The 14,461-nt window shown below is 40.2% G+C and overlaps 1 protein-coding gene across 1 annotated transcript in view; it reads right to left on the bottom strand.

Moving 5' to 3' along the window:
• The window catches only part of grik3 (glutamate ionotropic receptor kainate type subunit 3), a 104,197-nt gene extending 90,036 nt beyond the window's left edge, over positions 1-14,161 (bottom strand). The window contains exon 1 of the mRNA XM_032517423.1: positions 13,244-14,161. Coding sequence (XP_032373314.1) covers positions 13,244-13,358 — 115 coding nt within the window. The 5' untranslated portion in view covers positions 13,359-14,161. The remainder of the gene's footprint in view (positions 1-13,243) is intronic.
• Between the last annotated feature and the right edge of the window lie 300 nt (positions 14,162-14,461).

The raw sequence follows: 14,461 nt of genomic DNA, 5'->3' as shown, positions 1-14,461 counted from the left end.
AAGGGCTACAGTTAATAGGGAGTTAAAAACAGTTTCCAGAGTACGATAACAGGATGGATAACATGTATCTTCATTATGTTTCTGTTGCACACTCAGACTGATACAACCACAGACACCCAAGGAGAGCTGATATAAACCAACATGTCATTTTCAACCTGGTTGCAGCCCTCTTCAGGGACCCTTAACAAAGCCAATACATTCCCTTTTGACGCAGTGTAAACACCTTGACTCATTTCTTGACTGAACAAATGTGTAATGTTACAAGCCACTCATCTGCCACAGCCCTCCACTTCTTATGTAAAGGCTTGTGCAGAACATGATAGTGGATTTACTTTTCAATACAATTCTCCTCAAGCACTGTATATTCTATCACCCTGTACAAGGCTGACACTGACTCCTATTTCATTCGAGAGCTGTGACACTAAAATCTCCATCAAAAAAACACCAAGGAATAAGTCATGTTTTATGCTTGAAGTCTAGTAAACATGTAGCAAGTAAAATTACTGAAACTGTAATGGGTGGGTAAAGCTAATGTGCCATTGTAGATACTGTAGAAATTACACAAAGCCAAAGGAGCAAGGAAAAGCCAGTGCAAAAGTGAGTCATCAAAGACCATCCTTTTATTTTTGTCATGATGGAAATAAGAATACAGTGAGAAATAAAAGAATGAAAATGCATCAACAATGCTAGCAAGTGATTTTAGCCAAAGCTTGACAACAGGAAAAAGCATAATTGGGCATTTGGTGAGTAAAAAGTCTGGACACAATAAAGCCTGTGGCTGCAGTCACTACTTCTTTAGAAGAAAATAAGATTAAAGCTGGCATGCAGTTAAATGCAATTGCACACATCACAGGCAGCTGGCAAGTCATTCTAGAAAACCTGATGCTCTTTTTTTAAAATTTGAAGTTTTACTCCGTAGGATCTTTGGATGCCTTGAACATGGGAGAATAGCTTCTAGGAGCAAAAAACGAGAGAGAGATGTCATTTCAGGTGTCTCGTTTGAGCTAAGTGACTGCAGGTCATCTTGACTATCTGGTGAGTGGTAAAGCCCTACAGTTATGTCTGGACATGTCAGACCTGCTGGGCCTTTCACTAGAGGCAGAAAGAAAGGACCATTACACTGAGACAAGACACATTTGTCTTTCCATCCCAGGCTTCTGCATCAGAAGACACCTAAAATATGCTAAAACTCATATGTAACAAGACATTGATGGACTGTGGACCAAACACCTCGCTGTATGCCTGGAATTCCTGATAACTGGTCAGGGTGGGCAGTCACACTTCCAAACCCCTCATCCTTAACATCTGTATCCCATAAGGTTGTGTACCTACTACTGCACTCCCTCTACATGCACAGCTGTGTGATCAGGAACAGCTACAACTCCATCGTCATGTTTGCTGATGATTCAGTATTGACAGGCTGGGTCACCAACGATAAAGAGAAGGCCTACGTGGAAGAGGTGGCAGATCTGTCACTATATGGAGGAAGGCCAACATCTTACTGAAAGGTCACCAAAATTAAGGAGCTGGTTGTGGATTGTTGAAGAAAGCAGCAAAGGGACTTTACGTCCCTTAGAATCAAGGGTACACTTGTGGAGAGGGTGAGCACCCTCAGATACCTTGGGGCCCAAATCATCAAGAATCTGACAAGGCCCACACAAACTGAGAATTTGGCAACGCCTTTATCACTTCAGACAGCTTAAGAAATTTAAGAGTTTCTCTAACGGTCCCAAAGACCTTAAACTGTGGTTCTGAGTAAAGCATCCTAACAGAGGGCGTTACCAACGAGTATGCTCTGGTCAGGACCATAGAGCCTTCCAGAGAGTAGTTCGTTTGGCCAAGAATAACAGGGATCCACACTTCCCATTCTGCAGGACTTGAACAAACTACTCCAGCTTCTACACTCAGGCAAATGCCTCGAGATTATTTTTAAATCTAAGAGATGCCATGTTTTAAGGGTAGCTGAATGAATACTATGCATTGAATGTCTGAAAGAGCTTTACTGTGTTGTCACGGGTTGGTAATCTGCACGATGGATGACGTTTCTATGACACACCCTTTTTAATGGAGAAATATTTAAAGGGGGTACATTCTGAAAAGCAATAGCAAAAGTCAAGCATTAAGTTGTGCATTCTTTGACACAAAGATGAGATGGCAGCACACCGGACACTGCGGCAGAATGGGGAACAATTATGAAGCACTGTGCAATCAAGGGGGTCTCTGACAGCAGGGTCTGATGAGCCAGTGTCACTCTGGAGCTCCAGGGCTCCACAGCTAATCAACCAACAAGGAGGGGCTTGAGGGGCACGATCACTCAAGAACTCCATCACCACACGGGGAAGAAAGCAATCACCAGCCCATTTCCATGTGCTGTTATTCCCACCCCCCACCTTCGACTCTCAAATCAAGGTGCACAGATGACCAGGGAAGCACTGTATGGAGGCAAAGGTGGCTGGTGGGTGCAATCAAATGAAGTGTCAAAAAACGAGACGAAAGAAAACTTTTGGTCCTGCAAGCGGTTTCTTCAAGCCATTTCATATTTTTAAATAATCATATTGGAAACATGAGGGGAACAGATTGAATGAGGCTCATTTGCTTCACAACCAGCAGCTCATAAGATCCCTGTGATTGGGCTTGCAAATTGAAATGTAAGTCTTGTAATATAGTGCGTTTAGGAGACAGAAAGGCTATGGGTCAAGAAAGGTGAGCGAACAGAGTTCTCATTTTATCCTGGTAAGGGATTAACACAATGAGCATGTGTTAGCAGAGTCACATCTTCTGTTTTGTAAGAAAAGAGGAAGAGCAAGTGAATGAAACCCAAACAAAAGCTTATCTTTTACCCTCTTAAAATAACATGGCTTCAAATAAATGGTTACTTCTTTTTTTCAAAGAAAGGAAGATGGATAATAGAAGAAGGAGACAAGAAACAGGGAAGAGTGGGCTCCGTTTCTATCACCATGATACCTATAATGTGGAACAAAAATGAATTAATGAACAGACAAAAGTCTGACAGCCTGGCAGCTTCATAGTGCTCAGGCTTCACAGATGCATCACAGCACGTAATTGGAGGTAATACCTCATCCTGTCCTGTTTTAAGTTTGACAGTGGCTGGAGAGGCTCCCTACACTAATAGGCTCTACTCAGAAAAGTACATTGTTGCACACACCAGACCCATACTGTCATCTCATACTGTCCTCCAATGCTTAGGCAGAATATTGACACAGAATGTTAAGTATCTACTGTCTGGGCTAGGGGCAGCAATCATTCCAGACTAGAAATCCATCTCACAAATCCTGTTGATTGTCCCATGGCCTCCTAAAGGCCCTGATAGAGGGGACAGGATCTTGTTTCTACCTTTTTGAAAGTGATCTCTTCTTCTTGTCTGGTTAAAACTCAGATTTTCCACAATGCTGGTTACAAGAGATTCCACAAATGAGAATGTTGAATTCTTACAAAACAGTACTTTCTATTAAGACATTTCCAAATCTCTGTGCTGGAGTCTGTATAAAACTGACTCTATTTTAATTATGCATTAAGGCTGCAAGATAATAAATACTGTAGCTTTATCATTGAATAACATGTTGATAACAAAACCTCTGGTCTATAAAGTGTTACAATTTTCGAACGTAAAACAAGACAAAGGAAAACAGCAAATTCTCACAATTCAGAAGTTGGAACAAGGGGACATTTGGTATTTTTGCTTGAAAAAATGATATACGCCTACACTTTTAATCCAATGTATGTTGCCATATAATTTTCTAATTGATTAATCAACGAATTGTTTCAGCGTTAGATTTTTTTGATTAGTTGGTGTTTTTATGTATAAATATACAATATAATATATGGTTATATATTCACCGGCAGCCAAATAAGTATTCAATGTATGATGATATTAATTATAATATTAGTATTGTTGTTGTTTTCTGATTGTTGGTTTCCTTTTTTTTCTTTTGTTTGTGGAAGTAAAAGCAACAATATTTTTGTATGTTATCAGTGTTATCAGACTGTTTTATTATAAATTGTTTCACTAAGAAATTGTTCACTTATGCTTTGTATTGTAGCGTGTGTTCTCCAGTACTACAGTTCTACAATAGGAATGGTCCTAACTACATTTGAATTAATTAATTAATTATAGTATTAATTAATTACCCCTCTGGCAGACAGCCGATCCATATGTGAACAGTGCAGAGGGAGGCTGAGCAAGACATTAATCGAGCATTAATTCTGTGATGCCAATCATTTTAAATGTGGTCAATGTTCTGATGGTTATTCATTTCTTCAAATATCAATCAGGCTAACACAAGCCCCTGTGTGTCAACAGAAAAAAACACTTAAATAGGCAAGTTGTAGAGAATAAGAGCGTGAACAGCAATCTGGTTGTTTTAATGAAACCAAAAGGAGATTTGATTGATTAAATTTGATTGGAATTAAAGTTAGCATTATATACAGGTACGTACTGTAGAAATGTAAGTCAGACGTATAATGGCTTCATGATAGTTATAGATGTATGGATTCTAAGTTATAGATTCTAAAATATGTTGCACTCTAAATTATCTTAATAGATTTGATACACTGATGGAGATGTTAAATATTCTGCATGTCAAAAATACTCTAGATAGATATTGTAAATGTGTTTTTAAAGAGTGCAGTTTTATGGCATTTCTGACTAGAATGGAAGGCAATAAGCGAAGTGCATTGTTTGCTTTACTAATGAAAATAATTAGCCTTATACACTGCAGATGTCTCATTAAATTTGCTTTTGATTATTGCAGCATTGCTTCAATTGATCCTTTTCATCAAACCAGATAATGCTTGTTGATTGCAGACTATTTTGGCGCAGGCAAATTTCATGGTATTATCTTCACTCTTGGTGAAAAGCAATTTGGAGCATGGCTCATAGTTTGCCTGGTTCTATTCAGAAATTAGCCAGCTTCCATGGACTTAATTCCCCTATATTACTCTGGATGAGTAAAAACACAACACTGGGGTTGAAGTGTTAAGAAGGGGGATTATATGAAGGTACATTTTCTTTTTGTCCTAGGATTTTAGATCAGTTAACAGCTACGAATATGAAGGACAACAAAGAAAAATGGAGAGGGGCAGGTTTTATTTTTTTATTTTTGAAAACCAATGTCAGTGCAAAAAAACACAATTTACTGTATAAACCCATTGAGTAAATAAGAAAGATACACTCTAATATATGTTGAAAGACATACAAATGATAACATTTCCAAATTATGAGAAGAAAAATTATTTACAATTTACCTAAGTTAAAGGTGTGTGCAGTGGCTATGAAAAAACTGAAAGAAGGAAGAAAAAAAAAAACACTGGAGGTGAAGAAACAGCCTAATTTTTCATTAACTTGCCATGATAGAGAATTGATTTGGCCAAAAAACAACAACCTGCTGCTTAGATGATAGAGTAATCACACGCTTTAATCTCCACCAATCATGTTCTACCTCGCCAACTACCGTAAGTGAGCTTTGGTTACTATGACAGCTATCTCTAATTCTCAAACCTCATCTGAAAAAGTGAAAACCATGCAGGACAGTTAAGGTTGTACCTTTGCTGGCTTTACATTAAATGCCCTAATTCATACAAGCATTCCTAATAGCTTTACTAAAATGTACTGCCAGCCTCAAACCACCCACAATTTCCCCTCTTCTCCACTTCCCTGTCAATGATAATCTCTGTCTTGTTCCATATATCTGAGGCTGGTCACATGCAGACAAGCTGTCTTCAGATGAGTCACAGGGGAACATTTTGCGGTTAACCACACTGCTCTTCGGGGGCAACCTGGACAGTAGATCGGCAGCCGGTAAAACATCCACTGAGACAGGAGAGATCAACCCAGATTGTCTTGCCTGCACACACTGTGCGAGTGCTGAGTAAAATCTTCTGGGTATTGGCTGTGTTAACTAAATTGACATTGGCTTTCAACCTCCTGGCTATCCATCAGGGGAGGGATGAGAACAGGGGCTAGAGAGGTAACACCAGAGTCTTATGCACTTTCTGCAGTCGTCCCTGCATTTGTTAATGCCAGGACAAAAAGAGACAGTAGGGGAAAATATATATGTAAAAATATATATATATACTGTGTGTGTGTATATGTATATATGTACTGTATGTATGTATGTATATATATATGTATATATATGTATATATATGTATGTATGTATGTATGTATGTATGTATGTATATATATGTATGTATGTATGTATATATATATGTATGTATGGATGAGGTGTATATCTATACTACGTGTGTATATATATATATGTGTGTGTGTGTGTGTGTGTGTGTGTGTGTGTGTGTGTGAGAGGTAGAATGTTGAGGAAAGAATATCTGTTTCCCCTCTGATATTTTGGTGATAGCCATACTATTTGTAGTGATTTTAGCCTGAAGAGGTTTGTCTTATCTGTTCCTTCTCTCCCTCTCTCTGAGGGGAAAATAGAGGGTGAGTCTGCTCAAGCCAACTCTCTCACAGTTGATTAGTAAGTCCTGCTCTACCCCTACGCTCCAGGGATTCAATGCCAGCTCCCCTTATACATCCCCTTGTCATGCACATACTCACACTCTTTCTCTTTCCTACACACACACACACTCATGCACACATCTCCCAACAGTCATGGAACAGCAATTTGAGGGAATCACACAACCGAGACCTGACATTTATAACAATGAGAGCTTGATTAAAAGGGCAGAATGAAACAGTGTCATCCTCCATTCATTGTCCTTAGCCCAAGTTAAATAGGATTTAAACCTGTGCATTGCGGCTGATACCTCCGCTGTCAATTCCTGATAGCTTTAAAGCACTGAGAAAAAAAGGTCTTGTTATTGTAATGCAGGTGCGTAACAGTATGTGACTGAGGTGTCGGAGGTGACCAAGTTTACACAGAGCGTCTGGGAATAGATAAGGACGCCACTAATGCGCGGGGGGGGGGGGGGGGGGGGGGGGGGGGAGCAAAGCCAATACTGCTCCAGTGAATGCCATGGTGTTTGAAATGCACAGGAATAACGCTTAGCTTTATCTGGCTTGGGGCAGCACACAAAAGGTGCCAGCATTGCAACGTGGTGGGTTTTAAATTGGGATCAAAAGGTTCAAGCTAATTAACAAGCTAAATAAGAGTCCCCTAGCTTCATCTATGTAACCACCCTCGCTCTTCCTTCCCCCTCAGTCTCTTCTGCTGCAGTACTTTGTGCGCCCATGCTGCTGTGTGCGCGGTTTTGCCCACATGCAGTGTGTCTGGAAATGGGAAGACAAATTGCTCCCCATGCTAAAATGTAAAATAAATAATGACCAAATTACCTCCAACGAGATCATTCTTATTAACTACGTTATATTGCTAGCATGACCCTGAGAGCGAAATGCCCCGTGATCAAGCTTTGTTCAAACTGTTTTGAAGTTATTCGCATTTTCCAGCAGAGCCCTGAGGAGGGCTGAGATGGCAGAGTCAAATAGAAAGGACAAGGGCACATAATAAAGACAAATGGCTAGAGCATGAAATTTAATTCATTGCCTTGGTACAGAAACATTTGCAAGGAAATAGCCACCATTGACATGCCATGAATTTTCAAAACATTGTCAAATCCAAAAAGCACATGTCCTGCTATAATGACATTGAGTCCCTGAGGGGCCTGCAGGGGGACTCAGGCTGATTGTGGACCTCATCAATCAGGCTGTTGACGTATCCACATCAAATTGTGTGACGATGTTTAAAGGGCTGCTTCACCCAATTATTTTTTAGGATATCCTGTAACACATGTAGACACCATTGTGGCTTTTAAGATGGATATTCCTTACTGTTGTTGTTTAGTTCTTGACTCTTGATTAAGTTCTGTTTCACGTATTTTTAATTTTACTTTCCTCCCCTTTGCTATTTAATTTTTTCTGTATGGCTTTCATGTCCATATTTTTTTTGTAAATCGTCATTTTCTCATTGTTGTGAAGCACTACTGTTTTAAAAAAGTTCTGTATAACTATTATGTCTGTGAGATTTCTGAAAAAATTAGTTCTTACTACATTTTAAGAAATTCAACAGCTTTGCCACGGTTACTCTGGATAATCACTGTCAACAGATTTCTTTGGAACTCCTTTCTACCAAATAAATAGTCCTTATGAAAACTGTTGGAAATGTGTTATGTGGATTATATAGAGATAGTAAGTAGTTTTTTTTTTTTTTATGTAATTCCCAGTGCTGTAAGCCCCACAAACAAAATTCCATTCTGAGGAATCTCACGCCGAAGCACACAAAACCAAAACTATCTGCATGGCTTTATAGCGCTAAGGGTAAATAGCAATTTTTTGGGGGGGTAAACTGACCCTTTCAGCTCCACCCCCAAATAGTTACAAATGACAACGAATGGTATATTGCCTACAAAATCATATTTACTATCTGATAGCAAAGTGATATCGTAATTTTTTTGAATGAAAAAGGTGAAATCTAAAGCCATGAAGAACAACAGTACCATATTTTTTTTCAATAAGCATCAGAAGCATATGCTTGCAGCAGACCTTTCACTGCAGAGCACCGACTTTGTTGTATGATATGAAAACACCATCTGGTGTGTTAGCAGCAGCTAGGCTAAGCTAGCTGGGGATAGATGGGGCCCTGCTGTGTTACAGGATTATCTTACTGGTTGGTAGATCCGCTCTATTAGCCCCTAGTGGCTCGGATTATTGGATGATCATTATTATGTGTGACTGAACAAGGAGCTAAGTACCTGCACTTCCATGACGCAGTTAAGTCTTGTTAGTGTTAGTGATCAGACACCTTACAAGCACATTTTCCGAGCATTACACATTCATTGCACCTTGTCTGAGACATAAATGCATTTCATTTTTTACACTTGGCCACTTGGACTCACACCGTGTGTTTAATACACATTGACTGGCTTTACTGACATTAGACAACAGACTGAGCTTCAGAAAAGACAGACTATAGCACGCCTGGAGCACATATTTATTTGTGGAAGTAGAATGTTATTTTCTAATGCGTCTAAACTGGATCACAGGCAAATACAGAAGACAGTGCATTCAGAGACGGGCCCTCTGCTCAACAAAACGAACATCTGCCGTTTCTCATCAGCGAGATTGAAGCTAATGACGAGCCGCAAGTTTGCTGACAGAGAGAATGGAATTGGATTGAGTACAAGTGGCCCAGTGAGACCAGACATATGTTTTGGAAAATACTGTGGATGGAATATGGCTTTATATTGTGTGTGTGTGTTTGTGTGGGTGTGTGAAAGGTGAGATACAGATACCCGAGACTGGGAGAGGCAGGAAAAAGGCTCCTGCATTTTCTTTTGGGGTTCATTTATCCATCCATGTTTATACAAGTGGATGAAGGGGAGTGTGTAAGAGGAGGTGAAATAGCCATTCTATTCTTCTTCCTTCAATCTCAGGTAATAGAATTACACATCGAAGAAGTTTCCGCCTGTATCCAATTCTTCTGTGACCTCTACGAGCCTTTGTTCATATTCAACACGACAACTCCCCATCCCCAAGCATCCACCAGCAGGCTTCTCCCTGCTTCCTCGCTCTGTCTAGGGAGAGATTAAATTTGGATGAAAATAAAATATTCATTTCAACTCAGCAATTGATGGCCATCTTAATCTGATACAACTTTGATGCAACATCTCCTCATTGTTCTTTTCATCACCAAACACTTTTTTTTCTTCATGTCCTCCTCCTCCCTCTCTTTCCCAACCGTACCATCCTCAATTCTCAATACAAGCAGCCCTTTGGGTTTGACTTTGTTAAAAGTAGAATTGCAAAGTACCATTACAGCTTTTCGCGGTCTCTTGAAATATGTCTGAGTCATTTCAGATGAGACATTTGCACAAACCCCGGCGAGGAAGATCTCGGGGAGCATGCAAGTGGAGAGTGCACTCTCTAACTCGCTTGAAGAGTTAATCGCGTGAAAACGTCCCGGTCTCTCTCTGCTGCTGGTGCGGGGATAAGGACAAGCCTCTGAAGTGGCTCTGTGTTTGCAGACTTCAACCAAAGTAGTGACCACAAACCCAATTTATCCCACTGAAGCTTATGAGTGGTCACACAGCATACAGCTTTAAGTGCTGCACATTTGTCATCTTACATTTAAATGGTCAGGCTGTTTCACACACAATACTTAAATCTGCAGTTATGGCTGCCCATAGCATTTAGGGAAGCTAAAATACAAAAAGTGCATCTGACCAGGTGTTGTGGTGGCAGAGTGAGGAGCTAAGGAAATGAAATCAACAAGAAATCACGAGGGAGATTGATTAACTGGCACTGATTAAGTGCTTTAAGTATTAGGTGGATAAAGTGATTGATTTTACAATAAATCCCTGTCAGGCAATGAATAACCTTACTGAGAGAGAAAAGAGACAACAAATGATGAATTAGATTCTTCAATCCACAGATGAAAGATAATGTATAATAATCTGTCATAACTGTACGCTTTAACAATAAATATAGCATATACAGTACATGTATGCTATGAATGCATTTTCATATTCGAAATTGGGCAGTCGCTATCTAATGGAGAAGAAAGCAATGCATGTATAGAAATTAATGAATTGTGCAGCTAGAATGCTGCTCACTCGGGTTACAAAACAAAGCACAAGAAACATCCAACAAAGCATAAAAAGCAACTATCATATTCAAAGAAATTAGTGTACTGGGACTTATTTTCATGTTGGCAAACATATGAAATATCTTCAGGCACATGCTCAGCACTTTTGTCTTTATGATACCAACATAGCATTATCTACTGAAATGGTTCTGAGATGAGAGGTTGCAAAACATGTCAGGAGGGAAAGAAATGACAAAAGGCAGGCGGAGGGAGACTAAGAGAAGCACAGCATGTAATTGGACAAATACAGGAGGAGCAGTCTTTTATTCTCTTCAGCAAATAGAAGCTGGAGAATGAGACGGAGCGACCATCTGGCCTCAACTTAGAGCAGTGCACTGTAAAAGCACTAAAATCAATGGCAACAACTCTACCTTGGATGCCCACCATTACCCAGATGGTGTACTTGGAGAACTGCACAGGCCACCGAAACCAAGAGCAGAAACGGCACAGACAGAGAGCGCTGTGCTCAAATACCACCGCCCACTACAATGATTTTCACTGGTTAGTTTGTGTCTCTGTAGGTTTTAGCAGCGTGGCATAGACACAGAGGACACACACTTGCACACCAAGTACCAAATTACAAAAAAAAAAGAGGTGGGGGGACCAAAGAGTCCACTACACACACACTCCCTAAATGAATCAACAGACTGTGAATACTACTGTTGTCTTACAGAAAATGCTACCACATGGCTGCAATAATACACATATTGCAAATTTGGTTCAAACTTATTAACTCTTAAAACCAATGAAATACATTGTGTAAATGCCATTAGACGGCAAATGATTTTTTTTTATTTTTTTATTTCATAATTTTTTATTTATTTGCCAGAGAACATATCGTAACAATTTTTTTAGTTCTACATTATTTTCACACAGGCCTATTTATTTTAAGTAGATGGCCGTAGATGGCCGTACACAAACGCTTATACGATCATATGAAGACTTAGGCCTTTTTAATTTGATTTTTTTTTTCTTCTTTGCCATTGAGGCAAATTCAGCAACCTTCTCTGGCATGTCCCTCTTCTCAGCTTGTCAAAATACGATCTTAGGAACACACATAAAACAAACTGCTCCTGCACCGCGAGCAATGATAGATTCTATAAAAAGCAATAGTGCGACTGTAGCACATTTCAAGGTAAATTTGTCTCAGCACTTTGACATTTTTAAAAACAAAGCCTGTCAAGTCTATTTTAGGTCTTCATTTGAGTTGCTGCCACAGTTAAAAAAACAGGAGAAAAATGTCCCTTTGACCAAACGATTTCAGTTCAGATGAGTAGAAAGAGAGCTTTAAGGATTTATGCCGTTTCTAAGACATCACCGAAGTCCACACAGAGCAATGTCAGAAAATCTCTTTTAGAATTTTTATTAACCAGACACTATGTTTGACAGCATTCACTCAAGTGTATAGAACTGTGAAATGTTGCCATACTTCATCCTGTTAAAGTCTAATAACTTGAATTTGAATGAATTTAGCTCAATGACCACCCACTGAGCTTGACAGGAATTGCATTACAAAATCAGAGTGGGATGTTGGTGATTTGTAGATATGTCACACAAGAGATACCTGGTTTGAAAAAGCTATTTAATTCTGTAGCGTACTGTAATATAGAATATGCAATTCTTTTCCCCATCATTTACACCTCAAAGACAAAAAGCTCCATGCCATTAAGAAGCTTTCACTCCCTGCTTGTACCCCGGCTGTTGTAGTGGTATGTTAATGTGGGCCAATGCCATTTTGAGTAATTGTCCTGCATGGCACATAGCCAAATGTCAAAAACGATTTGCCTTGTGACAAAAAGCATATTGATCTTCATTCTGCTCCTGTCTCTTGGCGGCACAAAATGTTTCATCGCATCACCAGCCTCTGATGACAATTCTCACATTGTTCCTCAGTGAGTGATTGGAAAAAGACAAAGTCAGCACAGACTCTGCTTTGTCTTTGTGTGTCTCACATGTGTTAGAGATCAGGAGGGAGGACTCAGGATTTAACGGTGCAATGCAACTTTGAATGTTTATGTATACTGTGTGTGCACCTTTTGTTTGCAATTATAAGTTAATAGATAGCCTGAGATCAAATCAAACTTTATCTCTGCTAAATACATTGTAACATTGTTTTGAAACTTTGTCATGTTGTAGCCAATTTCTTAATGTGATAGTTTAGCTTTTAATTTAACAAACTGTCCTTAAAATCTAAAACTTCTTTCCAGAAGGCATGGCAATGAGCCTGAATTTAGCTGGTGACTCAACATGCTGGCTGCAGAAAATTGAACAGACAAAGCAGAGTGCATAGAGGTCACACTAACCCACAGTATTTTATCCGGTGGTCTCTGAGTAGAGAAGGCATCCGCAATTTTACAGACAATCACCTGCAATAATGTGCTGCTCTCTTGTTGCTTACTGGCTGCTCCACGTCAAAGTGAAATTCGAATTTACACTATAGAATAAGGCGAACGGTAAATGCAAGTGACTGCTCATTTACTCCAAAACCTACCCTCCGCCGCTGTGAACGCACGAATGTGGACCCGCACTGAAACAAGTGGAATAGGGACCAACTTCCAAGGTTATAATACAAACGTGTGTGTGTGTGTGTGTGTGTGTGTGTGTGTGTGTAAATGTGGACAACTTACCTATTCGAATAACATGAGGCATCCCGTTAGAGTAGTGAATCCACAAGAGACATGCAATCAGCGATGTCCAGTATTCCCAAATCGCACTCCGGGGAGACAGACAAGTATTTCGCATGGTTGTAAAGTCGCGTGATCCACTTTTTAAAATTCCAAAGACGACTCAGAATTGCTCATCAAAAGTGAATTCGGGGGAGCACATATGGATTTTGGTGTCTGCGACAAATTTGCGGTCATTGTACTTGGTGCAACATTCTGTCAGTTTTTTTTTTCTCCTTTTTTTCCTGTTACTTACAAGTCTGAGAGCGGCTCGATCAGAATGAAGCCCCCAGTCCCTTGCAGGCGGATCAGTAATACACCTGCGACCGCAGGCTGCTACAATTAGCCTGCAGGAGTCTCTGTATCCCCTCTTACTGCTGATGCTATCTGTCTGCTGGCAAGTACCACGGCAACAGCCGAGCCGGACTCCCGCACCCCTGTGGAGGAGAAGAACTGCGCCTGCGGAACTTTGGGTCGCCTCGAACGATTCGGTCACCCGAAAGAGAAACAAAGAAAGCGTCACACGATGAGTGCTGACTGCTGAGGGATATGAACGCACATTCAAAAAATGCGTATTGCAGTTTAATCACAGTCTCCCATTCCAGTCATGGAAACTGTTAATAAACACAGAGGTACTTTGTGAAGGTGCAGCCGCTCCGCTCCGCTCCGCTCCGCTCCTCTCCAGTTGCGCACGGTGATGGCACAAGGTTGATTATTGAAGAACGTCCAAATCTGTTCAAAAAGGCTCCTTGTTACAAAGTGTTCGTATTAAAAAAAATCTTCTAGTTTGAGCTGGATGGGAAGCAAGTGCAGAAAGCCGTGCATCTGCGTGCGTCTGACGACCATCCTTCCACGGTGCCACTAGAGGCACGCGTCGTTACGCATCCTTGTCAACTATGTCCAAGAAGTATTTTATGGAGGTGAGAGGGATCCGAATAATGACCCGGTTCTCGTCTTTTCCAGTTGCTGTATATACTTGCAGTATGCTACCCATAAATTTATTTACATTTGAAACAAACGATTGGGGGTTTACGAAATGTTAGAGATGGAGATGTTTTGTTTTCTTATTTACTCGCAGAGATGGAAATTGCATTGGTTTTCTTTGCCCCAAGCAAGAAAGAAGGAAACCCCGTCTGCCCACAGTATTGTGAATGTGATAAATTATTTGCATGAGGGAAATAA

Source organism: Etheostoma spectabile, chromosome 6 (assembly GCF_008692095.1).
Source record: "Etheostoma spectabile isolate EspeVRDwgs_2016 chromosome 6, UIUC_Espe_1.0, whole genome shotgun sequence".
Taxonomy (NCBI): Eukaryota; Metazoa; Chordata; class Actinopteri; order Perciformes; family Percidae; genus Etheostoma; species Etheostoma spectabile.
Note: the sequence above shows the minus strand (reverse complement) of the source record. Positions and strands in the feature narration are given on the sequence as shown.